The 23857-nt window shown below is 48.3% G+C and overlaps 2 protein-coding genes across 6 annotated transcripts in view; both read right to left on the bottom strand.

Annotated features, from left to right (window-relative positions):
* Positions 1–1841: 1841 nt before the first annotated feature.
* On the bottom strand, positions 1842–12560 carry LOC308354376 (cilia- and flagella-associated protein 298). Of its 3 annotated transcripts, none has more exons than XM_080821770.1 (7): positions 11803–12560; positions 9321–9488; positions 7923–7990; positions 4372–4530; positions 3228–3359; positions 2458–2553; positions 1842–2151 (listed from the first exon to the last, which is right to left on the bottom strand). In XM_080821770.1, the coding sequence occupies exons 1-7, from the start codon at positions 11939–11941 to the stop codon at positions 2041–2043; spliced, it is 873 nt and encodes a 290-aa protein (XP_080677896.1). In that variant the 5' UTR covers positions 11942–12560; the 3' UTR covers positions 1842–2040. The 3 variants fall into 3 exon arrangements, with proteins under 3 accessions (XP_080677896.1, XP_080677897.1, XP_080677898.1); XM_080821771.1 differs by having other exon boundaries at positions 9321–9437; positions 11803–12278; XM_080821772.1 differs by lacking the exon at positions 11803–12560 and adding an exon at positions 11437–11656.
* Positions 12561–17180: 4620 nt separating this feature from the next.
* The window catches only part of SYNJ1 (synaptojanin 1), a gene marked incomplete at its 5' end in the record, with an annotated part of 87428 nt that continues 80751 nt past the window's right edge, over positions 17181–23857 (bottom strand). For all 3 annotated transcript variants that reach the window (XM_080799833.1, XM_080799834.1, XM_080799832.1), the window contains one exon: positions 17181–20205. In XM_080799833.1, coding sequence (XP_080655959.1) covers positions 19402–20205 — 804 coding nt within the window. In that variant the 3' untranslated portion in view covers positions 17181–19401. The remainder of the gene's footprint in view (positions 20206–23857) is intronic.

Here is a 23857-nt window from a genome sequence, read left to right as displayed (position 1 = left end):
TAGAAGTCTAGTGATTTTTAAAAGATTTTATTTTTTAAAAAAATTACGTATTTATTCGACAGAGAAAGAGAAAGAAAGAGAGGGAGAACAAGCAGGGAGAGCAGCAGAGGGAGAAGGAGAAGCAGGCTCTCCGCTGCGCAGGGAGCCCAGGGCGGGGCTCTATCCCAGGACCCCGGGATCATGACCCCAGCTGAAGGCAGATGCTTAACTGACTGAGCCACCCAGTTGTCCCAAACCTAGTGATTTCTATACCCAAAAGTGAGCGACCCTCTGGCTCATAACTTGGGATTATGGAAAGCCACAGAGTAACTCTCGTGGCCACTAAAGCATTTATACCCATGGAGTCGTTCAGAGTTCCGAAGGAAACAGAAATAGTTGTTCTTAAAAAGACCTTCTGTGACTGTGTGGCCCGATGACACTGCAAGTCTGGCTCGGATGTGACGCACAGAAACTATACATCGTCAAAGGCAGGACGCGCCTCGGATAAAATCGTGGGATCTTATTGCAAACTTCACACCAAGCACGAACACTCTTCATGGAAGCATTTAAAATTATAATCCAAAAGGAAAACAGATGCAGATTTGATTTTACAAAATCTGTCAATCAAGCAGAAGCGTAAGGCGCCCTCGAGACGTGTGGTGGGCTGCAGCCGGCTCTCGGCTCTGGGAACAGCAGGAATCCGGGGAGCCTGCTGGGGGCCGGGCGGGGCGGGGCGGGGCGGGGCGGCAGCCGCTCCATGAAACTGGAGATGGTGGGAGGGAGAGGAGGCGAGGAGCGGAGGCTGAAGGTTTTGGGAGAAGAACCTGCGTGGAATGCTCGAGGTCCTTTCTGCACTGGAGAGGCCAGTCTCTGTCAAGGATGGAGTCCTCCCCTGGGGGAGGGGCAGCGTCTTGGCAAATCTTGCTGCTGGAGATGGGCAGAGGGGGCGGTGGCCGGCCCTGCACCCCGGGAAGCCTGCCCCTCGGCGGGTAGAGCGCACGCACCCCCCCGCTTGCACCCCCCCGCCGCCCCCGCTTGCCGCCAGAGCTCCATCCCCCATCGCGGCTACGGGGGGTAGGAGGAGGTGCGGGGGGCACTGGAGGGCCCGGGCGGGGCGAGCCCCCTCACTCGGCTCTCCCTCAGGCCGGCGCGCCGCAGGTCCTCCAGCGAGGGGGACGGCACTGCACAGACCAAAAGCCAAGCAGGGCAGGGTTTCTAGGCCATTCTGGCTGCCCAGGCAGTCCGGGAGCGGAGCGGAGCTCAGGCGCCAGGGTCTGCGGGGGTGAGGGGACGGGGTGTCGAACCCAAGCTGTCCTAGAAGACCGGTCAGGATGCCCGGTGGTCCCCGAGCCCAACGCCGTCGTCAGCCTCGGGGGCAGCCTAGCACCCGGGGAGCTGCAGGCCGAGCCCACAGGGGACAACCGTGTGCTACCAGCGCCTGCGTTCGTTTCCAGGAAGAGCCCAGAAACGACAGAACTGGCTCCGTTGCCAGGCTAGACGGGCTGGCGAGCCGGCTTCCAACACGGGTGTGGCCTGCACGCCGAGAAAGCAAGGCCAGGCAGGCGTCGGGGAGCGGTCACGGACGCCGCGGGTGGTGGGTGCGTGGCGGGCTGCGGTTCCCCCGCCTCCCGGAGGCCGGTGAGCGGCGGGCGGCCTCGAGCGGCCTCTAGCGGCCAAGCTGCGCGGCGCACGCAGGGCTCCCGGGGAGGAAGGGCCCTTCCCGTTCCTCGTGACCTCAGCCGCGGTGAGAAATCCGGAAGAAACAAATGTCTGTCATTCATGCCATCTTTAGTGCTCAGTTAAAGAAAATTTCAGATACTAAATACTGTTTTGAAATAGAAATAATTTAGGCCGATTCTTTTGAGGATGTATTTATTAAGTTCTAAGACCCTGAATAATTTTTCTTTTAAACATTCAAATGGAAAGAAAAACTAGGAAAACTAGAAATTCAGCATCTTTCACAGAGGGCTGCAGGCACCCCTATATTGTTCTTTTAAATTTGTATTATTTGCGTAATGAAAGGCGAGCTAGTACTTCCGACAGCGCGGCGGCCGGCGAACTTCATCTTGGCCTCCACTTGATGTCTTTTACTCCGTGGAAATGTCTCTTCAAAGCGGTGTTATCTGCCCACGGAGAATTTAAGCAGGAGTCGTCATCATTTTCTTCCAATTTCTGGAAATAAACATGTTTTACTCAGGAAGGCATTTCTGGAAAGTGTTTTGCAACATCAAGGGACTGAAGAAAGAACCCGTGTCCAAACTCCCACTCCCCGCGTCCCCAGGAGGATGCTTCCAGAGGCGGATGCAGGTGGACGCCCCGCAGGGTCCCTGCGGCCCAGGAGAGGTGGGAGCTCCAGCAAGACCCCCTCCCCACGTCCTACAGAGCTCGCCACCCCCCAGAACTGCCCCGTGCCCTCAGGGGCCAGGGGGTGAACGGCCCTGGCGCCCGCTCTGCGGAAACCTTCCGTGGACCCGCTACCTTGAGCTCCTCTTGTCTTCTGTGATAATACAGCATCAGCTGTTTCTGCTCCTCGCTGCTGATCACTGGTTCCCGGGCTGGAGCGCCTTGTCCCCTCTGGAAGACGCGGGAGGAGCAGACTGTGGATGACAGCCTCCTTTGCCCCCAGCTACGCGGGTGACCCATTCTGATCACCAGAGGAAGGCCTGGACTCCAGCAGCCCCTCGCCCGGGGCCCCCATGGGGCTCCGAGACCAGAGGCCGGGCAGTGCCATCTGTCATGGCCATTCCCCCGTCAGCCACTGCAGGTCCAGTGGGGCAGGGGAGGGACACTGTTCCCCCAAATCACAGAGAAATGGCTGTGACAGAGCACACGACCCGAGCACCTTACGGACACACAGCTCTACGCTACCTACACCCGTATAGGCCTCTGACACGTCCTCCTCCTTTAGAGTAGCAGTACTTGGAAAACTTGAAATCTGTGCTCTAGGCTGTATTTTTCATTTCAAGAAACATTTTTAGTTACTTGTAGCCCATTTCTAAAGCTGAAATCAACATGGCATATCCACCGCTCCTCCCCGCCCCCCATTAAAACAAACTCCAGATGGTGTCAATCAGTCCACATACTCTCCCAGATTTTGCTGGTGCATAAAGAGGATAGTTTTCCTTTAAGCCTGGACCTCTGGCATTAAAGTACTGGCAGCAAGGATGTTAGGCCAGGTTTATTCTAAATTTTTATGGTTGGAAAATAATTAACAAAAACTCGTGACATGTTAAAGCAAAAGTACTTACTTGCTGAATCTTGACGATGATTTTGGTTTTTTCATTTTTGCCCACGTAGTCGGAAAGCTTCTTTGTTCTTCTCAGCTCCTTGGCCGCCCACCACAGTTGTGCCTCTGATTCTTCGATGACACTCAGTCCTGCCTGGGGCCATGGTAAGAACCAGCTCTAGGGTTTGCTGGGACACGGCCCCCAGTGTGTGATCCACCCCGGTGCGCGGAGCCTGGCAGGTGCCCACGCCCCCCACCAGTGTGGGGCAGGTTCGGTGTGGGGCCACCCTCCATCTCCTCTTTCCCTAACAGGAGGAACCAACCCCTCCAACAAGTCAAAGACCTTGCTCTTTTTTTTTTTTTTTTGAAGAGACAAAGAGAGAGAGAGATAGGGAGAGAGAATTCCCAAGCAGGCTCCATGTGGATCCTAACCTGGGGCTCGATCTCATGACACTGAGGATCGTGACCTGAGCCAAAATCAAGAGTCGGACACTTAACCAACAGCGCCAGCCAGGCGCTCGGGACTTGCTAACTTGAATGCTTTCCCTGTTAGTTTCCATTCATGGCCCGACTCAGTTAACTTCTTGCTCTGGGAAGCGGAGCGCGTCTGATCTCATCTGCACCCTTCTCTAGAAGGTCCTTCTCAGACGGAACTGCAGGACGCCGCCAGCAAAGAACGCTGGGACCTGCTGGGTTTTACATTCAGGCATAATGAGGCTGGCTGTTTGCTCCCGCACAGCCCACCCACCGAAGACGGCTCAGAGCCACACGTGCCGCCCGACAGGGTAAGGAATCAGGGAGAAAAACAAGGGAAAATGGAACATAAAGGTGGGAAAATAACATGAAGCAAAGGTAAGGCTAGAACGCAAAATGCCACGCAAAGGGACCAATGCATTTTGGGTAGAAAGAGGGACAAACTGGGTTTCTGGTTTCCCAGTGGCCGAAGAAAATGGGAACGTTTCAGTTCCTCCTGACGGGCAGCCTCCCACCCTTCCCGCCTGCCCTGACCCAGGAGCGCTACCTTCGGTCCCTCTCTCAGCTCAGGGCTCTGCCCTGAAGCTTGGGAAGCACGGGGCCAAGCCACGTATGGAGCAAAATGCTGGGTCCCGAGGCAGAGGGTCAAATCCGACGTGACCCACCTTAAAGAATGCCCCAGAGCTGCATACCTGGGTTCCAGACAGATCTTCCTTATTTTCAAACTCCATCCGGATGGGATCGTAGGGTGGCAGCCCCATGGGATAAACAATCATCACGGCCCCTCGAAGCTGGTCCAAGGCGTCTGTCACCATCTCCATGGTAACGCAGACTCCAGCTTCTACCTGTTTCTGAAAAGGCCAAGGACAGGCATCACTATTTACAACGGGGCTAATCCATTCCGGGTTCTCGTACAAGACTCTCGCCACGTGCCGCCAGAGCAACAGAAAGGACCCAAATAGCACCTGCTACCAAAGCCACGTCCACTCCTGGGGCATCTGTGCAACCCTGCCCCCCCCGCCCCCAACGGAAGGCAGACCATGAGCGGGGCTGAGAGGACACTGGGCAGCACCCACTGCGGGGATCAGGCAACAGACTGGGGCGGGGCAGGTGGCCCGGGTGGGTGACAGGATGGAGATGGAAAGAGGGAGGACCGCAGAGGGAGGAGTGATACACGGAGGAATACATCTCTTTGTCCTGGTCCTGGCACAGCACTTTGAAATCCCCAGGAATTTCCTGAGCGGTAGGAATGTCTGTTGTTATTCATGAGCCCCTCTGGACTGCACCCGAGTTTATGCTAACGAGGGGGCCCACGTGGGACCTCGTGTCTGGGGAAGGCCTGTCCACCCCAGGGAGACCAAACTGGGATTAGAGGGTTGGAACTTCCAGACCCAACTCCCATCATCGCCCCCCAGGGCAAGGCAGGGGGCTGGAGAGGAGTTAAATCATGTGGCCAATAATCTAATCATTCACGCTCAAGAAATTCTGGGTGGACGTCCGCTGTGGGGGAAGGAAACAGAAGCGGGGTCCTGAGAAACCCAGAGCACCTCGGCTTCGGGAAGGTTCCTGGGAGGGAAAGGCAGGCGACAGGGTGCTGAGAGGGTGAAGCTTCGGAGAACTGATTTCTGGGGAAGGAAAGAGGCCTGAGGGCAGCAGCAGGGTAGACGTAGCCCATTGGAGGGGAGATACTGGGCATTACCCCCCCCCCCCCCCCGTCTTGGATTCCAGAAGGGGGATCCAGACAAGCTGCAGTGGGGGTAGTAGCAGACATGCGAGAGCCCGGGGGATGGGAGACGCTGGTCATCCTGAGTCTCTAGGGAAGGACGAGGGGGGAAGAGAGGACCTGCCCTGTGGGAGGGACTGAGAAGCGAGGGCTCCTGCCCCACAACCCTGAGTCTCCGCCAGGCAGGAAGCGAAGCTGCCCATGGAGAGGGAGGGGGACAGAACACAGGCCATTCGGAGCCTCATCCGGGGCCTGCTGCCCGTGGAGAGCTGGCCGGGGCCCAAGGGGGTGAGGAGGTGAGGAAAGTTGGGTTTGGGGGACCCTATGGCAGGGCAGGGGCCAAGGGGCAGGGCAGGACAGAAAGTCCCCCACTAAGGGGGGACACATCGCAGCTCACATCTGAGCTGGGGCCGTTCTGGGTAACCGCGTTACACTGTCACCGAGTGGGAGATGAGTAAGATGGAAGGAGATCCTTGCTTCTGAGGAAATGCAGGCGTCCTGTGGCGTGGACGCCCAGGTCCCAGAGAGCAGTGAGGGGGACAGGTGGGATGTGCAGCCCGAGGGAGGAAGGCGGACCGTCCGCTGGGTGCCCAGACTGAAACTCTCCAAAGCTAGCTTCTCCTCTGTGACACGGAGGGGACAGTCCTGCCTCACCTACTCCCGGGGCTCATGGATTGTTTCCTGACCCAAATCCCCATTAAACCCATCAGGCCGGGGGCGCCTGGGTGGCTCAGTGGGTTAAGCCTCTGCCTTCAACTCGGGTCATGATCTCACGGTCCCGGGATCGAGCCCCACATCGGGCTCTCTGCTCGGCAGGGAGCCTGCTTCCTCCTCTCTCTCTACCTGCCTCTCCTCTCTGCCTACTTGTGATCTCTGTCTATCAAATAAATAAATAAAATCTTAAAAAAAAAAAAAAAACCCATCAGGCCTTCCCGTAAGACATACGCCGGAGGAGCAGTGAGGAGAGCTCTCAGATATGGGGTCCTGTGAGGGAAGGCTTCTGCTGGGAGCGTGTCACCTGCGCCACCAATGCTAACTGGCAGGATGCCAGAGTCATCTTCTGTAAAAGCTCCTCCAAAGGCCAAGGGCAGTAAACCCCGACCAGGGAACATGGCAGGTGACAGAGCAACTTCGGTGTGACCAGCCTCCCGCCATGGGACTCGAACCCCCACCCCGGCTCCCTGGTGTTCTGACCCACGGGGCTAACTGCCCCCACAGGGCAGCGTCTGATGAGGAGACAGTGACACGCACTGCAGGTCTGGTGGTGGCGTGGAAAGGGCCCTGGGCGAGAAGTTGGGCCAGTCCCTGCAGCGGAGGACCAGAAGCCCGCGGATGCTCTCGGTAAGCCGGGGGAGAACGACGTAAACTCATGCACGGGCAGAGGGAAGAGGGGGAAAAAACGCTCAGAACATGGTGTGGGGAGGGAAGGGTGCAGGGCCGGGCCTAGGCGACTGTTTTCCTAACGCATCCTGATAAGTGCTAGTTCGACTAGGTGTTAATCGTTATTATCATTAGCAATACTTAAAAAAAAAAAAAAATTCTGGGGTCAAATGCATTTTGCAAACGTGGGACTGAACCAAAGCCTTCTTTGTAAGACTTCACAGAGCCTTGGCTATATTAACAGGCACGGAAGGGCGGTCTTTCCTGAAACACTTAAAAAGGTTGAGTTAGGGGCGCCTGGGTGGCTCAGTGGGTTAAAGCCTCTGCCTTAGGCTCAGGTCATGATCCCAGGGTCCTGGGATCCAGCCCCGCATCCGACTCTCTGCTCAGCAGGGAGCCTGCTTCCCTTCCTCCCTCTCTGCCTGCCTCTCTGCCTACTTGTGATCTCTGTCTGTCAAATAAATAAATAAAATCTTAAAAAAAAAAAAAGAAGGATGAGGTAGGAGCTTGCGGAATCTGGGACACGGGGGTTCAGAAGCAGTGGTTTTGCCCAGGGACTCAAACCCCGACCCCCCAAACTGTGAACTTCAGGTGTGAAGGCCTGGGGGCGGGGGGGGGGGCGTGGGAGCAAGGACCACTGCCAGCACATGAATAGCACAACTGATGGAAAACCCAACTCTTCCAACAGCCTGAAGTCCTCCTCCTCCAGATTCACAGTATCTGCCAACAGGAGGACGCCGGCTTCTCCGTCCAGGAAGGTTTTTGTATTGTCACGACCATCCACAGAAAAGTAACTCCGATCAGCACATACTAGGTCAATCAAATACCCAGAGAGCTAATGCAGGGCCACAGCGTTTCTGTTTCACTTTGCTCAGCTCCAGAAGCATCCCGCAGGTGCCGGCTCCCGGCTGTCCTACACACGCCGCCCTTCACTCGGCGTCTGCTGTCTGCCCAGGGCAAGCTGGGAGGACACTGTCACCTTTACGGAAAGGAAAAGCGAGGGGCCACCCCCAGCATGCTGCTCTCCCTTGACTCTGGGAGGCTAAAAAAGAAAAGGCCCGTCCGCCGAGAACCCTGGAAGCCAGACGTGGAGTTGGTATTTCAAACAACAGGCTTTAGGGCAGCATTTCAAAAGCTAACCTTCGATATTATCGCTTTGGCCTCTTCTATAGTCTTCTTTAAAACTTGCTTCATTTTCTCATTTGGAGCTATGAAAATAAAACAGGGAAGAGGGAGAGAGATGGCCATCTTTAAAACTGTTCTCCCACATCCTAACCCCTCTCCTGGCTGGGTCAGGGAGCTGGGAGACGAGAGAAGGACCCGCACGGAACTCGGGCCAGGGGTGCTGGAGAGCTGGCTGTGAGAAGTCACGTAAGACTCTCTCACAGCTTAATTTCTTAACGAAGAAAAGCAGGGATTAGACAATGAAAATGCTAGGGGCACCTGGGTGGCTCAGTGGGTTAAAGCCTCTCCCTTCGGTTCGGGTCATGATCCCAGGGTCCTGGGATCGAGCCCCACATTGGGCTCTCTGCGCAGCAGGGAGCCTGCTTCCTCCTCTCTCTCTCTCTCAAAAAAAAGCAAAGAAAATGCTAGATGCATAAAGCTGTGTTAGAACAGAAAGGGCTAATTTAAGACAATGCCAGTTGAAAGACCAATCATGAACCATGAACCGGTTCTTATGAGATACTATTATTTTTCTCATTGGTGCAGTTCCTCCTAAAAAGCAAAGAATCTCTCCAAACTGACAATGAGTCTATGTACGAAAAGATGTAGAAGACAGTCAGTCATTTTTCCAGGCTAAAACTCAATGGAGATAATACTAAAAATTCCCATTATCTTCAATATTTTTTTACAAAATTTTTTTGAGCCTGTAAAGTCCTCATAGGGACACGTTTGTATTTCTTTTGCCCCTAACAGTGTTTTAGGGGCACGGCGATACTTAGGTGTTTGTTTAATTAAAGTCTCTTAAATGGAGTTTTTTCTGCAAGTTAAAAGGGACAAGCTCTCTGAATGGGTTAGCATCTTTTCTCCTTGAAATTCCACCCAGTGGTGCAGGGGGACACTTTCCAAATGCTCTGACATGCTCTGAGCTGCGGGCTCTACCCCATGGACAGGCACATCCTCCATGAGAACTGAGAACCGGGGGCCGACACTGATTTCCTTCTTTCTCACGGAATCTCAGTACCCGCAAACCATAGCAGACCAGAACCTTCGCTGCTTTGCAAAGATTCCCCTGCGAACGATGAGGCTGAACCATATGAAACTGCCAATTTTCACCATCTGTTACCTACAAATACGGCAGCTTCAGGTGGTTCAGCTCCCAGATTTACGAGCAGCAGCATCGTAGGCAGAAACAGCAGCCGATGCGTCCGCTCGCTGCCCAGCTCACTCCGGATCTGCCCCGCAGGGACTGTGGTGTACGATGCAGCACTTCATTGGTTTGTATGGAAAGCTGAGGCCCGTGTTTTCACGGAAAGAGCCTCTTGCACACTCGCTGCTGTACTCAGGTGTGCCCACAGAAGACACAAGCTGGATTACCTTGCCCGTTCCTTCGGCCAATGTCATCCTTTTTAAATACTGAGCCCCCACTGGGTACACACTTCTCGCCCCATTCGTCCCTCAATTTCAGTTCTTCAATCTGGTCGTCGGTCAGTCCTTGCATATTGGGAGGGAGAAATATGCCATGTTCTGCTAATTCGTCCATTTCTTCAAAATAAGAGAGAGTTAGACAATATGTATCACGATCACCATTACAACGCTTTCTACCCACATTGAAATGTAAGCTCCCTAGAGCTTAGGGATCTTGCCCGTCGGGTCCCTATTTTATTCACCGAACACTTAGATGCCACTTGCTTTCTGCCAGGCCTGTCCTTGACCTTTGACAAATGGTCACGGACATGTCCTACGTCAACAGAAGCATGGAGAATTTAGGGGCTCACCGTGGTCACCGGCAGCAGCACTGGGCTTCCCTGCTCTGACCCTCAGCTGTGCTGTACTTCCTGGCCCTCAGGAGGCACAAATTCAAATTCATTGACACTCTGAACACATATCCGCAGGGGGCGTTACAATTTTCAAGTGTGTTCACGTGGATTATTTAATTTCACCTCGTGAGGTAGGTCAGAGAAGCAACATCTGCATCTTCCCTAACGCACAGCTCTAGCATCTGAGGCTTTCATGGCCTTGCGATTTTAAATACGCGCTTCATAAATAATTTAGGTAACTGATCAGTGGGGAGGATGTGAGGCAATGCACACCCTTCCAAAGGGACAGAGATGGGATGAGACTGGTTTTCTAGTATCATGCTCACTATTCAAAAGCATGGCTTTATATATTTCCTATCCCCCATATATTTACTCTGAATAATCCACATTTTAGCCTTGCAAAATTGCTTGCCCTTCCTTCCATCCTCTAGAGGAGTACACAGATCTAGATCTTCCCACAGCACTGCAGGAAGACGCTAGGCAGCCTGTAATAACACGACACTACAAAACAAAGGCTGTAACTTCATGGGGTCTTTGCTGCCTCTCTCCCCACCAGAGTCAAAATATCTGGGGGCAGGGGCTGGGCTCAGTCGTCCTTGTCTCTCGCAAGCACAGCACCTAGGCCTGCCTGGATCACAGTTCAGCGGGGGCTGGAGAGCACACGAATGAGTCACTGACATGACTATTAACATCTGGCACCACGTTTTCAACTGATAATTTTATAGAAAATGAGACTGGGAGTCCCTTTTCTCCCCAAGTGCTTTAATTAAAAAAAAAAAAAAAGTAATATTGACCTTGTTTTAAAATCAATAAATTTTACTAAGAAATTTTATGTCTATCTCATAAAGGTAGAAACCATAACCCTTAAGGAGTTCTCCATGGCACAAAAATCACATATTATAGTTACAGAAACACTCAGTAACATTCTGGACCACATCTGGAGTATGCTCATGTCCTAACGTGGTAGCTACTAGCTGCACTTCACTCTTTACCTTTAAATTAAAATGAAATATAATTAGGGGCGCCTGGGTGGCTGGGTCGGTTGGGGAACTGCCTTCAGCTCAGGTCATGATCCCAGGAGCCTGGGATCAGGTCCCCATTGGGGGGGGGGTCCCTGCTCAGTGGGGAGTCTGCTTCTCCCTCTCCCTCCGCCCCTCCCCCTGCTCATGCGCGCGCGCGCGCTCTCTCTCTCAGATAAATAAATATTTAAAATATATATATGTAATTAGAGACACAGATCCTGGGTCGTGTTCCACGAGTGGGTGCCTTACTGAACACACAAATAGGGAACTCGTCCCTCCCGGCAAAAAGTCCCCGGACAGTGCTGCTCTGGATCGTTGACGTAAGTGACCAAACGCTGTAATATGAGCAGGCGGCTTGTGTTTCCTGGCGAAGGGCAGGCACACCAAGACCCTCAGCCGGTCTTCCCACCCCCAGGGCACCGTCAAGTCAGGTGCTTACCCCCTTGAAACGAATTCACCTTTTATTTATTTTAAAGTAGGCTCCACGCCCAGTGTGAGCCAAGTGCGGGGCTTGAACTCACAACCCTGAGATCAAGACCTGAGCTGAGATCCAGTGGGACGCTTAACCGAGACACGCAGGCTCCCCCGAATTCCCCTTCTGCAAAGGGCCGGGGGCCGTCCCGCCTCTCCCGCCGCACAACTGCACTGCACCTGCTCCGCGGCCCAGAGTGGCGCGCCCGCGGGTCATTCCTTCTCCGGGCCTCTTTCACTCCCGGCCCCGCGACCAGCACCGGGTCTCGGCCGCCCGCCGGGTGCCGGCGTCTGCGCTCGCTCCGCTGGCTCTTCAGGCATCTCCGGGGGACCCCGGTGTCCCCCTCCAAGCGCGCCAGCCGCACGTCTTTGCAAATCTTAGCAACCTGCCCCCCCCCCCACCCCCCAGTCCAGCCGGGCGGAGCAAGTCTCGCGGCTCCCGCCCCACTTCCCCATCGCAGAGGACCCGTTCCCCCTCCCCTCCCGGGCCCGCCGCGGCCGGGCTCCACGGTCCGGGCCGCAGACTCGCGCGCCGCCGGGCCTCACCTGAGCAGACGCGCTGCACCTTGAGCCGCGCGTTGTAGACCCGGGCCACCCGCACCGTGAGCTCCTCCAGCTCCGTGCTCCCCGGCGCCTGGAGCAGGAACTGGCTCTCGTCGCCCCGTTTCACGTGCAGAAGAACCATGGCGGCTGCGGAGACCCCGCCGAGGCGGCGAGGAGGCCCGGGAGGCGCGGCCCGCCTTAACCCGCAGGCGAGCGGCGACCACGCACTAACCGCTGCCAGGAGACGGAACTCGCGGCTCGGGCTCCAGCGGTCCAGGGACCGGGGTGGGGAGGGCACTCGCTCCCGGAAGTGCCTGTTGCCAGGAGCAACAAAGAAACACACGGGCCTCCGGCTCCAGTCGGAAACGTAAGGTGGTTAAGCCGCAGTACGCGAGTCCCGGCAATGTGTTCTCGGAAGCAGGTGCTGCGGGGCAACGATCCACGCAGTCGGGGAGGGCCGCGGTCCCAGCCGGCACCCCGCGGGAGGCGGGGGAGGAGGGACTAGCCGAGCCCCGCTCCCGGAAGTGCCTGTTGTCTGGGCGACCGCCCCACACAACCCAAGCCGCCGGAGGGGGGCGCGGAACGCCCCGCGACTCGCCTGGGCCCGGGGTTCCACCCAGGGAGATGGGTGGTGGGAGGAGGCTGCTAGGTCGGGACTGGGTGGGGTGGTGGGCACCTCCAGGACCGGAGCCGCGCAGCAGGCGCCCACGGCCGCTCCGAGTCTCAGCGGCGTTTCCGCCGCCCGCGGTCACCACTTCCGGAAGTTCTGCCCGCTGTTTCCGGTCTGGAGAAGTTCCGGGCGGTGCGCGCGGGTTGCGGGGCTGAGCGTCGCGCGGCGGGCGAGAGGGGCTCCGGTGCTGTGTGCGGGCTGATTCGGAGTCGGGTATCGGGGAGGCTCAAGCGGCTGCCGCCGGAGCGACTGTCCCCAAACTATCCAGCGACCCACCGCCCAACAGATGCTTACTGAACAGGCGCTGTTTCTTCGGGGCATCGGTGACGCCGCGGCAAGTCCAGGGTCACTGCCGTCGTGGAGCTTACATTCCAGTGAAAGGACAAAGAGACAAAATACGGGGACAAGGCACATTCAAACAGAAGTCTAAAGAGGACCAAATAGGGCGATTGGCTCTTTAGACTGGATGGCCAAGGGGTGCCTTGCGGGGAGGGTGACATTTGCACTGATAACAAGGTGCCACCGAAGCTAAGATAGGGCGAGGCCTCTGCCGCTGTTTCCTCCTTCGGCCGTTGCCGAATACAAGTTAATTGAATGTTGCAAGCACCTGCTACTTTGTATTCCTGAAACTTTGGCTCTCACCGTGGAAACTTCATCCCTGGGGTTCGCGGCCGAGCGCATGGTGTGTGACTGCAGGCCTGGAAACGCCCAAAGCCAGTGCAGGGCCTCCTAATGAAGACGGTTAGACTGATCCCGGACAGACAGGGTGTGGAGCCCAGGGAGCAGATGTTTTTCATCTCAAGTAGTGGGGCAGGAGCACCCAGACCCTGGAACGGGCAGTACTGGTCAGAACTGCAAATGTCTCTCTCCCTAGAAGGGGAAGGAGGCCTGCGTTCTCTGAGCCCCTCCCTGCTGGCCATAAGTTCATCCCTCCTTTATCCTGAATACATTCTGTATTCATCGAGCCAACTCCTGCTTAAAACTTGGTCCATGTTGCCTTGTGAGAACCATTTATCCACAGACTCCTGTATTACAGGGTCTCTGGGTATAATTTTTAATATTCATGAAAAGTGTGCAAAACTCATGTACTGGCCATCCACTTTTGTTTGAATATGTAGTTTGTTAATCATTTGGTAGAAGATCTGCCAAATCTCCACAGACCAAGCCCTTGAAGTATCTTTAATCTTTGTCAGCACTGATTTTTGCCTTTGTAGTCCTGCTAAACTTTATTCTTTTATTACATTCCTTTCAGTGGTTTCTTACATTTTTTTCCCCTCTCATATAGGCCATGTCTCACAATTTTGTGTGTAGCTGTTTCTCAGTGTGTTTCTGGTGGTCATAAATTGTTCCAAAGCCTTGTCTTGCCACCACGGAACTGGGTTCTGAATTTTCAGACAAAACGTGAGATCTGTGTGCTCTTGTGCAACTTTCCTCTGAACATTCTAGGTACTGTTGCCTTTCTAGGGTGAAGGGTATCTTGGACCATTTGTATCTAATGAAGCAATCCATAAGTGATGACTGCTGTGGTCTAGATAATTAATAGGTCATTCATGAGGTCTGCTAGATACCAGGCAGCCAGGGAAGAAAAGAACACATTTTTAGTCTATTGAAAAAAAGAAAAAAATTTTAAAAGCCCTAACACATTAAAGATACAGTTAAAGTTCCTACATATCACTCTTTGATTCCATTCTCTTCTTCCCCTTCTCTACAGGTAAATACTACCTTGAGTTTCTCATTCCCATTGGCTGTTTTTCTACCATCAACACATGTATGTCTCCCTAAAGAACAGAGGACATTGTTTTAAATTTTATATAAATGGTTCATACTGTGTTATTTGATAACTTGCCATTGGTTCCATAATGATTTACTAATTTTTCATTCTAACTTCATTAGATTTACTAATATTGCCTTCACTTGTTTTCACTGCTATATAGTATTCCACTGCATGAACAGGTCACTCCATTCCCCTGCTGGTGGTTATTGTATTTCTAGTTTGTACCATTACAAACAATGGATGTCCTGTGCCACGTGTACTATAATTTCTCTACAAGTTAAATTTCTTCTGATAGCGTATATGAGTCTTACTGGACATTGTTAAGTTGCTCTCTAGAATTACTTTGCTGATCTACTTTTCTCAACACCACTGTATGAGTTCCCATACTTCCACATGTTCACTGAATCTTGATGTGGTCAGACTTACGTTTCTAAAACTAATGAACAGGCATTTTTGATTTATACATCAGCTTTTTGTGAGTTTGGTTGTCCTGTGTCAATCACCATTACTCTAGTTAGTTTGTGGACTTGAGGCTACATGTGAAGGGGATGAAAAGATAAGTTACAGATCGGGAGAAATATTTGCAAAGCACATAGCTAACAAAGGGCCAATATACAGGATAGACAAAGAACCCTCAAAACACAATCGTAAAAAAAAAAAAAAACCCGAACAGTCCGTTTAGAAAATAGGCAAAAGACACATATTTCACTAAAGAAGATAACTAGGTGGCAAATGAACACATGAAAAGACGTTCCCCATGATCAGCTTTGTTTGTTTTTTTGTTTGTTTGTTTGACAGACAGATCACAGATAGGCAGAGAAGCAGGCAGAGGAGGGGGGTGGGGTGGGAAGCAGGCTCCCCGCTGAGCATAGAGCCTGACGTGGGGCTCGATCCCAGGACCCCAAGATCATGACCTGAGCCAAAGGCAGAGGCTTAACCCACTGAGCCACTCAGGCACCCCCCACGATCAGCTTTTAAGGAAACAAAGCCACAATGATATATCCTCCACTAAAATGGCTAAAACTACCGCAAATGCTGGCAAGTATGCAGAGAAATTGGCTCACTCATACACTGCTGATGGGAATGTAAAATAGTCCATTCCGGGAAACAGTTTGGCAGTTTTTTAAAGATACAAGCATGCAACTATACCATGATCCACCAGTTGTACTCCCGGACATTATCCCAGAGAAGTGAAAACTTATGTTTACCCAAAAATCTGTACAAGAATATTTGTAGCAGCTTTATTTATAATAGCACCCAACTGGGAACAACCCAGAAGCCCTTCAATGGGCGAGTGAATGGTTAAACCAGCCGTGGTACAGCCATACCATGAAATGCCACTTGGCAATAAAAAGGAATGGACTAGGGGCGCCTGGGTGGCTCAGTCAGTTAAGTGTCTGACGCTTGATTTCGGCTCAGGTCGTGATCTCAGAGTCCTGGGATCAAGCCCTGCGTTGGGCTCTGCCCTCAGCACAGAGTCTGCGTGGAATTCTCTCTCTCCCTCTTCCTCTGCTCCTCCTCCTGCTCATGCTCTAACACAAATGCTCTCTCTCCAAAATAAATGAAATCATAAAAAAAAAAATGGACTATTGACACATGCAATTTAGATGAATCTCCAAAGAATTATGCAGAGTAAAAAAAGTGAATCCCAAAAGGTCACATACTACTCTTGAAGTGGCAAAATTATAAAAATGGAGAATAGATTTGTTGTTGCCAGGAGTTAAGGACAAGTGAGGGGAGATGGGATGGGAAGGCAGCGGGGAAAAGGGCAACACAAAGGATCTTCCCGGTGGCGGAACTGTTTTGCATCAATGTTAAGGTCCTGGTGGTAGTATCACACTATGGTCTTATAAAATGTTACCATGCAGGGAATTGGGGGGGGGGAACTGCTTAAAGGGTACATGGGATCTCTCTGTATTATTTCTTACAATGGTGTATATATACATATCTCAATCATCAAAATCAAAGCTTCTTTAAAAGCCTATCATTCTCGGGGCACCTGGGTGGCTCAGTGGGTTAAGCCTCTGCCTTCGGCTCAGGTCATGATCCCAGGGTTTTGGGATCGAGCCCCACATCGGCTCTCTACACAGTGGGGAGCCTGCTTCCCCCTCTCTCTCTGCCTGCCTCTCTGCCTAAATGTGATCTCTGTCAAAAATAAATAAATAAATAAATAAAATCTTAAAAATATAAAAGCCTATCATTCTCTGTAACTTTTTAGAGGTTAATGAACATAATTCAGTGATTTAAGAATCAAGGTTAGGGGTGCCCGGGTAGCTCAGTTGGTTAAGCATCTGACTCGTGGTTTTAGCTCAGGTCAGGATCTCAGAGTCGTGTCATCGAGTCCCCCAGTGGGCTCTCCGTGCTCAACAGGGAACCTGCCTGAGGTACTCTCTCTCTCCCTCTGCCCCTCCCCCCATGCTCACACTCTCTCTTGCTCTAAAATAAATAAAATCTTTAAAAAAAATAAAAAGAATCAAGACTACTGTCTTGAATAGCAATCCTATAGGACTGAAAAAGTCAATACCCAGAAGAACTACTAGCCTTGGCCTTGCACTTTGGGTCTTCTTAGGTCAGTCTCTTATGCCTGGCTGTCCTTGGGCCTATCTCCCTTCTCCCCCCACTTGTTTCTTTTGCTGCGGGTGAGAAAATCATCATTCCTGCTTCAGTGTTATTTTCAAGCCAAGAAGACTTGGAATGAGGGCCTCTCTTACAGAATACGTGCATGGACTTCTTAACGATGATTTATAGTCTCAGAATGTCTTCTTACTTCTGGAGTATTATATGGAGAAGTGAAACAGATGAAACAAGGTCTTGAGTTAAAATAACCTGATTTGACAATGCGAGTTAATCCCCAATTGTCATTAAACTTGGATACGAAAAGTTCAAAGAAAGTGGCTGAGAAAAATTCTTCCCTCTTGAGCAAAGCAGTCAGCATGGTAAAGACACGTATATTTATTTCATATGACAGCACATTTCACAGGATATGTACAGAATGTTGGTATACCACTGACTTTAATACTGTATTTCTATAAAGTATATAGTTATAAATATTGTATGCCACATAAGCAATAAAATTCTTACATATAAACAGCAATCTACTATAGAGAACAAAGAATTCACAAAGAGATCCTTAGTGTCTAATGTCTGCTCTGCTTTTAACAGAACTGGTAAATATTTTAATAACACAGAATAATGGCTAGTTATTTGCAGCATACCTTTGACTTTCAGAACTCTGTGCCCTTTCAGCAACGTGCCAAATATAGTTTTCCTGATAAAGGCTGAGCTGCTGCCTGATATGTATATTGTAGACAGTAGTTTATACTCAATAGGAAACATTGCTCACAGAACCGCGATCTGCACTAGTGAAGTAGATAATGAATTCTGCTAAGGGAGAGCAAATACCATATACACTAATCACATAGATGTTAAAGCCACAGTTTCAACAAGTTAATTCACATTCTGAAGCACACTGCTTATAGTAATACTGCTGTTTAAAATATACTACTGCTGAAATGATTAGAACCCTCAAAAAGCACAATATAAAACTCACAAGAGTTATTTCTAACAGCAAATCTGGGCTGTCAACAGACAGAGGATTACTTCTATAAATATAGTATTTTGATAACATTTGAGCATTTAGAAAAGTGCTTTTTTCCTACTAGATTTGCTTTACGTATTTGAGTGCAACGCAGTTTGCTGTGCTTTTCTCCATTTTACACAATCTTAGCCATGAATTCTATTTTCTGATATTCTCCCAATGCACCTCTCTGAAGGTTAAATGTGGACAATGGAATTTAGGTGGACATATATAACTCTTTATATAAAAGGAACATTAATATAAGTCTTAACGGGTAAAGATGATTTTAACTTAAACAACTAAACAACTATTGCCCAAGGAGTTTTCTTTCGGGGATTACTGAATGGTATCAAAATACTACATTGTGTAAAAATTCTGTGAACTTCATAAAATTAATAAAAGCAGGATCAGTTGCATACTGGCAGTGCAGGAGACAAAACCCACAGCTGATTTGAGGGGTGGCCTCTAACGATGTAAAGCAGCATCACGGAGCCTCTCAAGGGGACAGAGCACGCGCTTCAATTCCCCAATTCCAAGCATTCTGAGTAGATCCCCAATTCCAGGCATTCTGAGGACTGCTGCCTTCCTGCTAATGAAGTTCCAGAGCGAAAGCAGCAAAGACGAAGTGTGGGAGGGAAAGGGGCGACATAGACCTTAGTGCAGAGAGAGGGGAGTACGTTTAGCTCTAAAATTCTCATTAAACTTGGAGGTATGTGCCTTTCTGACAGATAAGGCCACAGTGCTTTTTTGTAAGGGCCGGAAGGTCCATCCACAAAATCGACTGCTTCCAGCTGCAAGAACCCCTCCCAGAGAAAAGCATTTGGGGGTGCTGGAGTGCACAGTAACAAAGAGGTGTGTGTTCAGGGGAGCGGGATGGAATGGCAGGAAAATCTGGTAGTGCGATTCTAGGTTTGGAAAGAAAATCAATGAAATGTCCAAATTTCATTTACAGCCATCCCTTCGGTAATGAAATACTGAAAAGCGAACTCTGTTAGAACTTTTAGGTAAAATCTGGTCTGAGTTATAGCCTAGAATTTAAGTTACGAGTTTTACAATTATATAAATGTGTATATATATATATGTATATGTGTGTAGTATGTACACACACATTTTTTTTAAGCCACGCCTTTCAAAACTGTTTCAGTATAACTTTTATAGCTCTTTGGTAAATACTTGGAAACACCAATTGTTTCCAAGTACGAAAGAGCTGGCAGAAATGTCAGCTAGAAGTTTGGGGTTTTTGAGATTTTTCAGAGAAGACTGGCAAAGAATTTCTGAATAAGGACTACTTTTTTTCGAAAGTAGTTTTGAGCACTGTTTGTGGCTACTACTCTCTCTTACTTATCCAAACAGAAACACAGCAAAACTCCAGGTATTAATGAGAAGGATTTTTTTTTCCTTATTTCCAATATACACATATTCCAACTCTGTACACATTAAATAGTGGTATTTCATGACAACATCAGTGCACTTAACAATTACTTATTGCACATAATGAATAACTAATGCCCAATTCTTTTGGCTCTAACCTGCCCAAACTAAACAAAACAAAACAAAACAATTGTTTTCTATTGCATAACCTTATCTTTCTGTAAAATCTAGTGTGGGTGATGCCTTAGATGCCAAGGTTGTGAAAGGAGCTCCAGAAGGGGTGGTGGCAGGTGGGAGCAGAGTGACAGGAGGTGGAGGTGGTCTTCTTGATGGCAACGCACAGAAAGGAACATTTGTACCTTTATTCCAGTCATCATCAAAGGTCGCGCTGGAGCCCGAAAGTGAACTCGGCTGATGATCCAGTAAGTCTGGACAAGCTAACTTTGACTTCCCTTTCACACCAAAGTCCTCTTCTTCCTCGAACGTTACCCAACCTTTTGGGTTGCTGATTTTTGCCGTAGACTGGCCCTGCAGATCAAAACTGTCCTTAAAACCATCCAGTGAAGATGCAGGCTTGCTACTGGTATGACCAAGAGGCTTCAGAGAAGGGAAAGGACTGTTAGCAACAGGCTCTTCTTTGGAGAGCCATGAAGTTGCCTCGGATTCTTGAGACTCGGCTCTAAATGGGTTTCCGGGAGTGGCGGTCCTGTCCGTAAAAGGATTTGTGCTGCTCAAGCTAGTAACAAATGGGTTTGGAGAACATCGCATATTTTCCTGGGATTTACTCCGGGCTGGAATTGGAGGCATGCAACTTACAGAACTCAAAGTATTCACGTTACTTTGTGTTGCAGAAGGCAACTGAATCAACCCCTTTGGGTTTGGAGTAAGAACAGATGATGTTTGAACAGATAACTGAGGCTTGGATACAGCAAGCACATTAAATGACAGATCTTCAAACGGGTCACTCTTTAAGGGTGATTCCAGTCTGACAGCAGAGACTCCATTTGCTTTTACCTGAAAAGAGAGCACTCAATAATCAGGAAAAAAAAAAAAAGGTAATATATAGTTTTTAACACCTCCCCTATGCTTCCTGTCTCAATTATCCTTCATTCTGGAGGGGCAAGTATACAAACTTGAAAGTAAAAACGGCTTTGTGTAGTTTGTTATACTCTGGTGGTTTCAGTAAGATGAAACAACTAAAACCTTATTCTTTAAAAACCCTCTACTAAAAAAACCCTTTTATTACATACATTTTTTAAACCCCAAAGAAATTAAAAAGAGACTGTTCCGTTCATGCAAGTCCTAATATAGTAAAATGGAGGTACAGAATTAGCGAATGACTTTTGCTCATGCCCTGTTCTATCAAATGTTGGCACAAACTTCGGAAACCCATATTCAGAACTTAACACTACATCTATACATTAGACTTCCAACACCGATCTATGATGATGATGTGGTTTCATTGTTCTTTTAAATATATTTTCAGTTAAAGTTATTGTTACTACGGAAACTCAACTTTATGAATGAAATGGATTTTATTAGTATACTTGTATTCATAAGCTAAAGACAACGCATCTTTTCTATTTGGAAAAAAGAATTTTCAGAGCATTCTTTGCCTTTCAAGTTCCCCTTCATAGACTGAACAATGTGACAATACTCCTCAGCTGACCTTCTTCATCTTATTAAAAAATGTTCCAAAACAGACGTGCTTATTAATAATCATATGCAGTGACCGTTTAAAAGCAGGGGGGAAACCCCATTTTCTATTTGCTTTATTCTAAAACTGAGATGAGTGCTACACAGTCCTTTCCACGTGACAGAGCTGGCTGTGAACTGGCAGGAGGAGTGTTCCGAATTACTTCATGGTCGTAACAGGTGTGCACCCTGGGCCTCGTTCACAAAGAAACCAGTGGAAGTGGAGTGTGGCTATGGGCCCGAGCAAAGGCAACCTTTCTTATGGGAAGGAGAACCCTGGCCTTATCAGCAAGCAAGCTCATCAGATGCTTCATTTTAATTAAAAAAAAATAGCAACTGTACGTAATTATTGAAACTAAAGAGATGACTTGGATATTGATGCCGTATTTAAAGAGAAGACAAACTTTAGGTTGGAAAGGGCAGGGGAGGGAGAATTTTAGCTCAAGCCCTGCAAGTAACAAAACGGAGCACGACCTGAAATGAATTCAGATAGTTGTGAAGTCAAAATAACTGAATGTTCATGAACTGTGCTGAAAAAGAGAACAGCAGTTCTTCCCCCAAAACATAATTGCACATTTTGAAACAGTAACTTGCTACTTTAACCACAGGGAAGGCTGTTCATTTGTACAAAGAAATGATGGATAATTTCATTAAGTGAGTAACTTTCAAGTATAGGACTGTTTTATTCAATTGTCCTAGGACATACTTAATAATTGAATGAACAAGTATGTTATCTTCAACTTAATATGATAATAAATTTGTACAAAAGTAAACATTTAACAGATTCAAAACTGTATTCTAAGTGTATTAAAGGTAACCATATTTATATATGAAAATCTGCTTAAGAGATATCTGTTAAAGACATAAAAAATAATTAACTCTACATTACCAATAATCTCTGGATTATTATGATTAATACAACAAAATGGGAGTACCCAATCAGGTCGGGACCCAATTCTCCCATGGCAGATGGAAAAGTCCACAATACAGAAAGGAGAATTTTATGCTTTGCACAGCTTAGAATAGCAGGCCCTTGGCAAGTGAATGCTCTACGTTTAAATATCTTTATTTTTATATACAAAAAAATTTGTTTTCAAAATATATTAAGGGTAATTTGACAGAAGCAGGATCATTTTACCCAATCACACTTGAAATTACAATGAGAGCCACACCACCATTCACTATATTAGAATTAAGTTATAATTTCAGCAGGATTTGTGAATGAACATTTTAAAAATGATGGTACCTTTACAGAGAAAGGTGTTGGAAGGACCTTAAAATAATCCTATTATAATATTAACTTTTATCTTTCTAAATCATCAGTTCTTCCTTACCAAAAATAATTCTGTTAGTAAAATTCTTTGAAAAAAAAATTCCCCCCAAAAGTTGAATTTTCTATTTATGTACTTATGCCATTATTAAAACCAAGACCCAGTTTGGTCTTGCCAAACAGACTTTCCAATACCTAAAGCTTACCTTCTTGGAGTTATGCTTTTTAGTTTTGTTAATTTTCATAAAAAAACAAAGCAAAAAAATGGTAAAGCATTAACAAGAACTAAAATGGTTCCTAAAAATTCGAAATACTAAGAAAAAAAAAGCAGGTTTATGGTATGATAATAGAATTTATTAATGTGGACAAGTGGTTTTAAAAATGGGTGAGACTTTAGATGTATGAAGCAAAAGATTCATACATCTAATGTGCTAAGACAGATGAAAAGCACAGATAAGATTGAGAAAGATTCCAATACCTGTTACCCTGATGCTTGCTCCTGCTTTGAGAAAGGGAACACAGACATCAAAGGAGAGCATTATTAGGAGGACAATCTGAGACCAACCGGCAACCCTAACAATTCAGTCTTCAAAATGCTTTTATGTCTGTATTATACACAGAACCTGAGGGCGGCAAAATGTGCAAGTCACAGCATGCGTTCAAGAGACGACTCTAATTTCTTTTGTAATTTTGAATAAAAAAAATGTATCGTTAAATTAGGGCTCAAATTTCAGTTCCGTCAGAGGTGGATGACTAGCCACTTCCAAATTTTGTTCCTACAAAAGTAATATTCCAAATAGGTTTTGGGATCTCTAAGAAAAGCAGTCTAATGTCCCCCTGCCTCTGCCAAAGTCCTACGGTGAAGCCCTAACTCTCAGTGGGATGGTATTTGGAGGTGGGGCCTCTGGGGGGTGACTGGGGTTAGATGAGGCTTGCTGGAAGGCCCGAGGAAAGGTCATGTGAGCACACAGGGAGAAGCAGTCTGCAAGATGGGAAACGAACCCTCACCAGCACCCAGCTGTGTTGGTATCCTGATCTCAGACTTCAAGCCTCCAGAGCTCTAAGAACACATATTCCCGTGGTTTAAGCCACCCGGTTTTTGTTTGGCAGCCCAGGAAGAGGACAACAGCCACAAGATAGCCCATGGGGTTATCATCATGAGAGAAAATGTATAAAATGGCACCACTTTGCAAAGGTACTACGCTATTGAAAAATCAGTATTTATTTTAACAAAATGACCAGGATCCAGGCATATTCTGTATTAAGCAAATTTTTAGAAGGATGATAATACTAACATTAATTCACCTCAGAATTTATTAGTGGTAAGGTACAACAAAATAAAAAACCGGAGCCTATTTTTGTTGTTTAAAAATGAAATCATCTTTCCATAACACAGCAGTATTTTTTTTTAATACAGTAGTATCAAAAACAGTTTTGAGCAAATCTTCCCCAGTATCTAAAGCTTATCTTATTTTAAAATATCAAAACTCATTTTTACAATTGAGGAAGTCACCACTCTGAAGTATATTAAACGTGAACAGAGTTTCCTGACCACTAAACACGAAGACTCCTGAATTTAAACGAGTACTTTCTCGATGATGTCAGGGCTACATGTCTTGGCTTTGGCACTGAGAGAAAAAGGTAGGAGGTATTGAATAGATCCAGAATGCTGAGATTTCCGACGTGGTCTCTTACGTGGTC

Source organism: Martes martes (assembly GCF_963455335.1).
Source record: "Martes martes genome assembly, chromosome: 1".
In the NCBI taxonomy this organism is placed as follows: Eukaryota; Metazoa; Chordata; class Mammalia; order Carnivora; family Mustelidae; genus Martes; species Martes martes.
This window is presented reverse-complemented; position numbering and strand designations above follow the sequence as displayed.

Excerpts from the sequence above, each read along its gene's own strand:
- LOC308354376 (XM_080821770.1), bottom strand. The coding sequence starts at position 11,941 with ATGGTTCTTCTGCACGTGAAACGGGGCGACGAGAGCCAGTTCCTGCTC. Across the intron at positions 3,360-4,371 it reads AAGATCTGTCTGGAACCCAG|GCAGGACTGAGTGTCATCGA; the intron begins GTATGCAGCTCT and ends CCATGGCCCCAG. Across the intron at positions 2,554-3,227 it reads TCATCGTCAAGATTCAGCAA|AGGGGACAAGGCGCTCCAGC; the intron begins GTAAGTACTTTT and ends CGCGTCTTCCAG.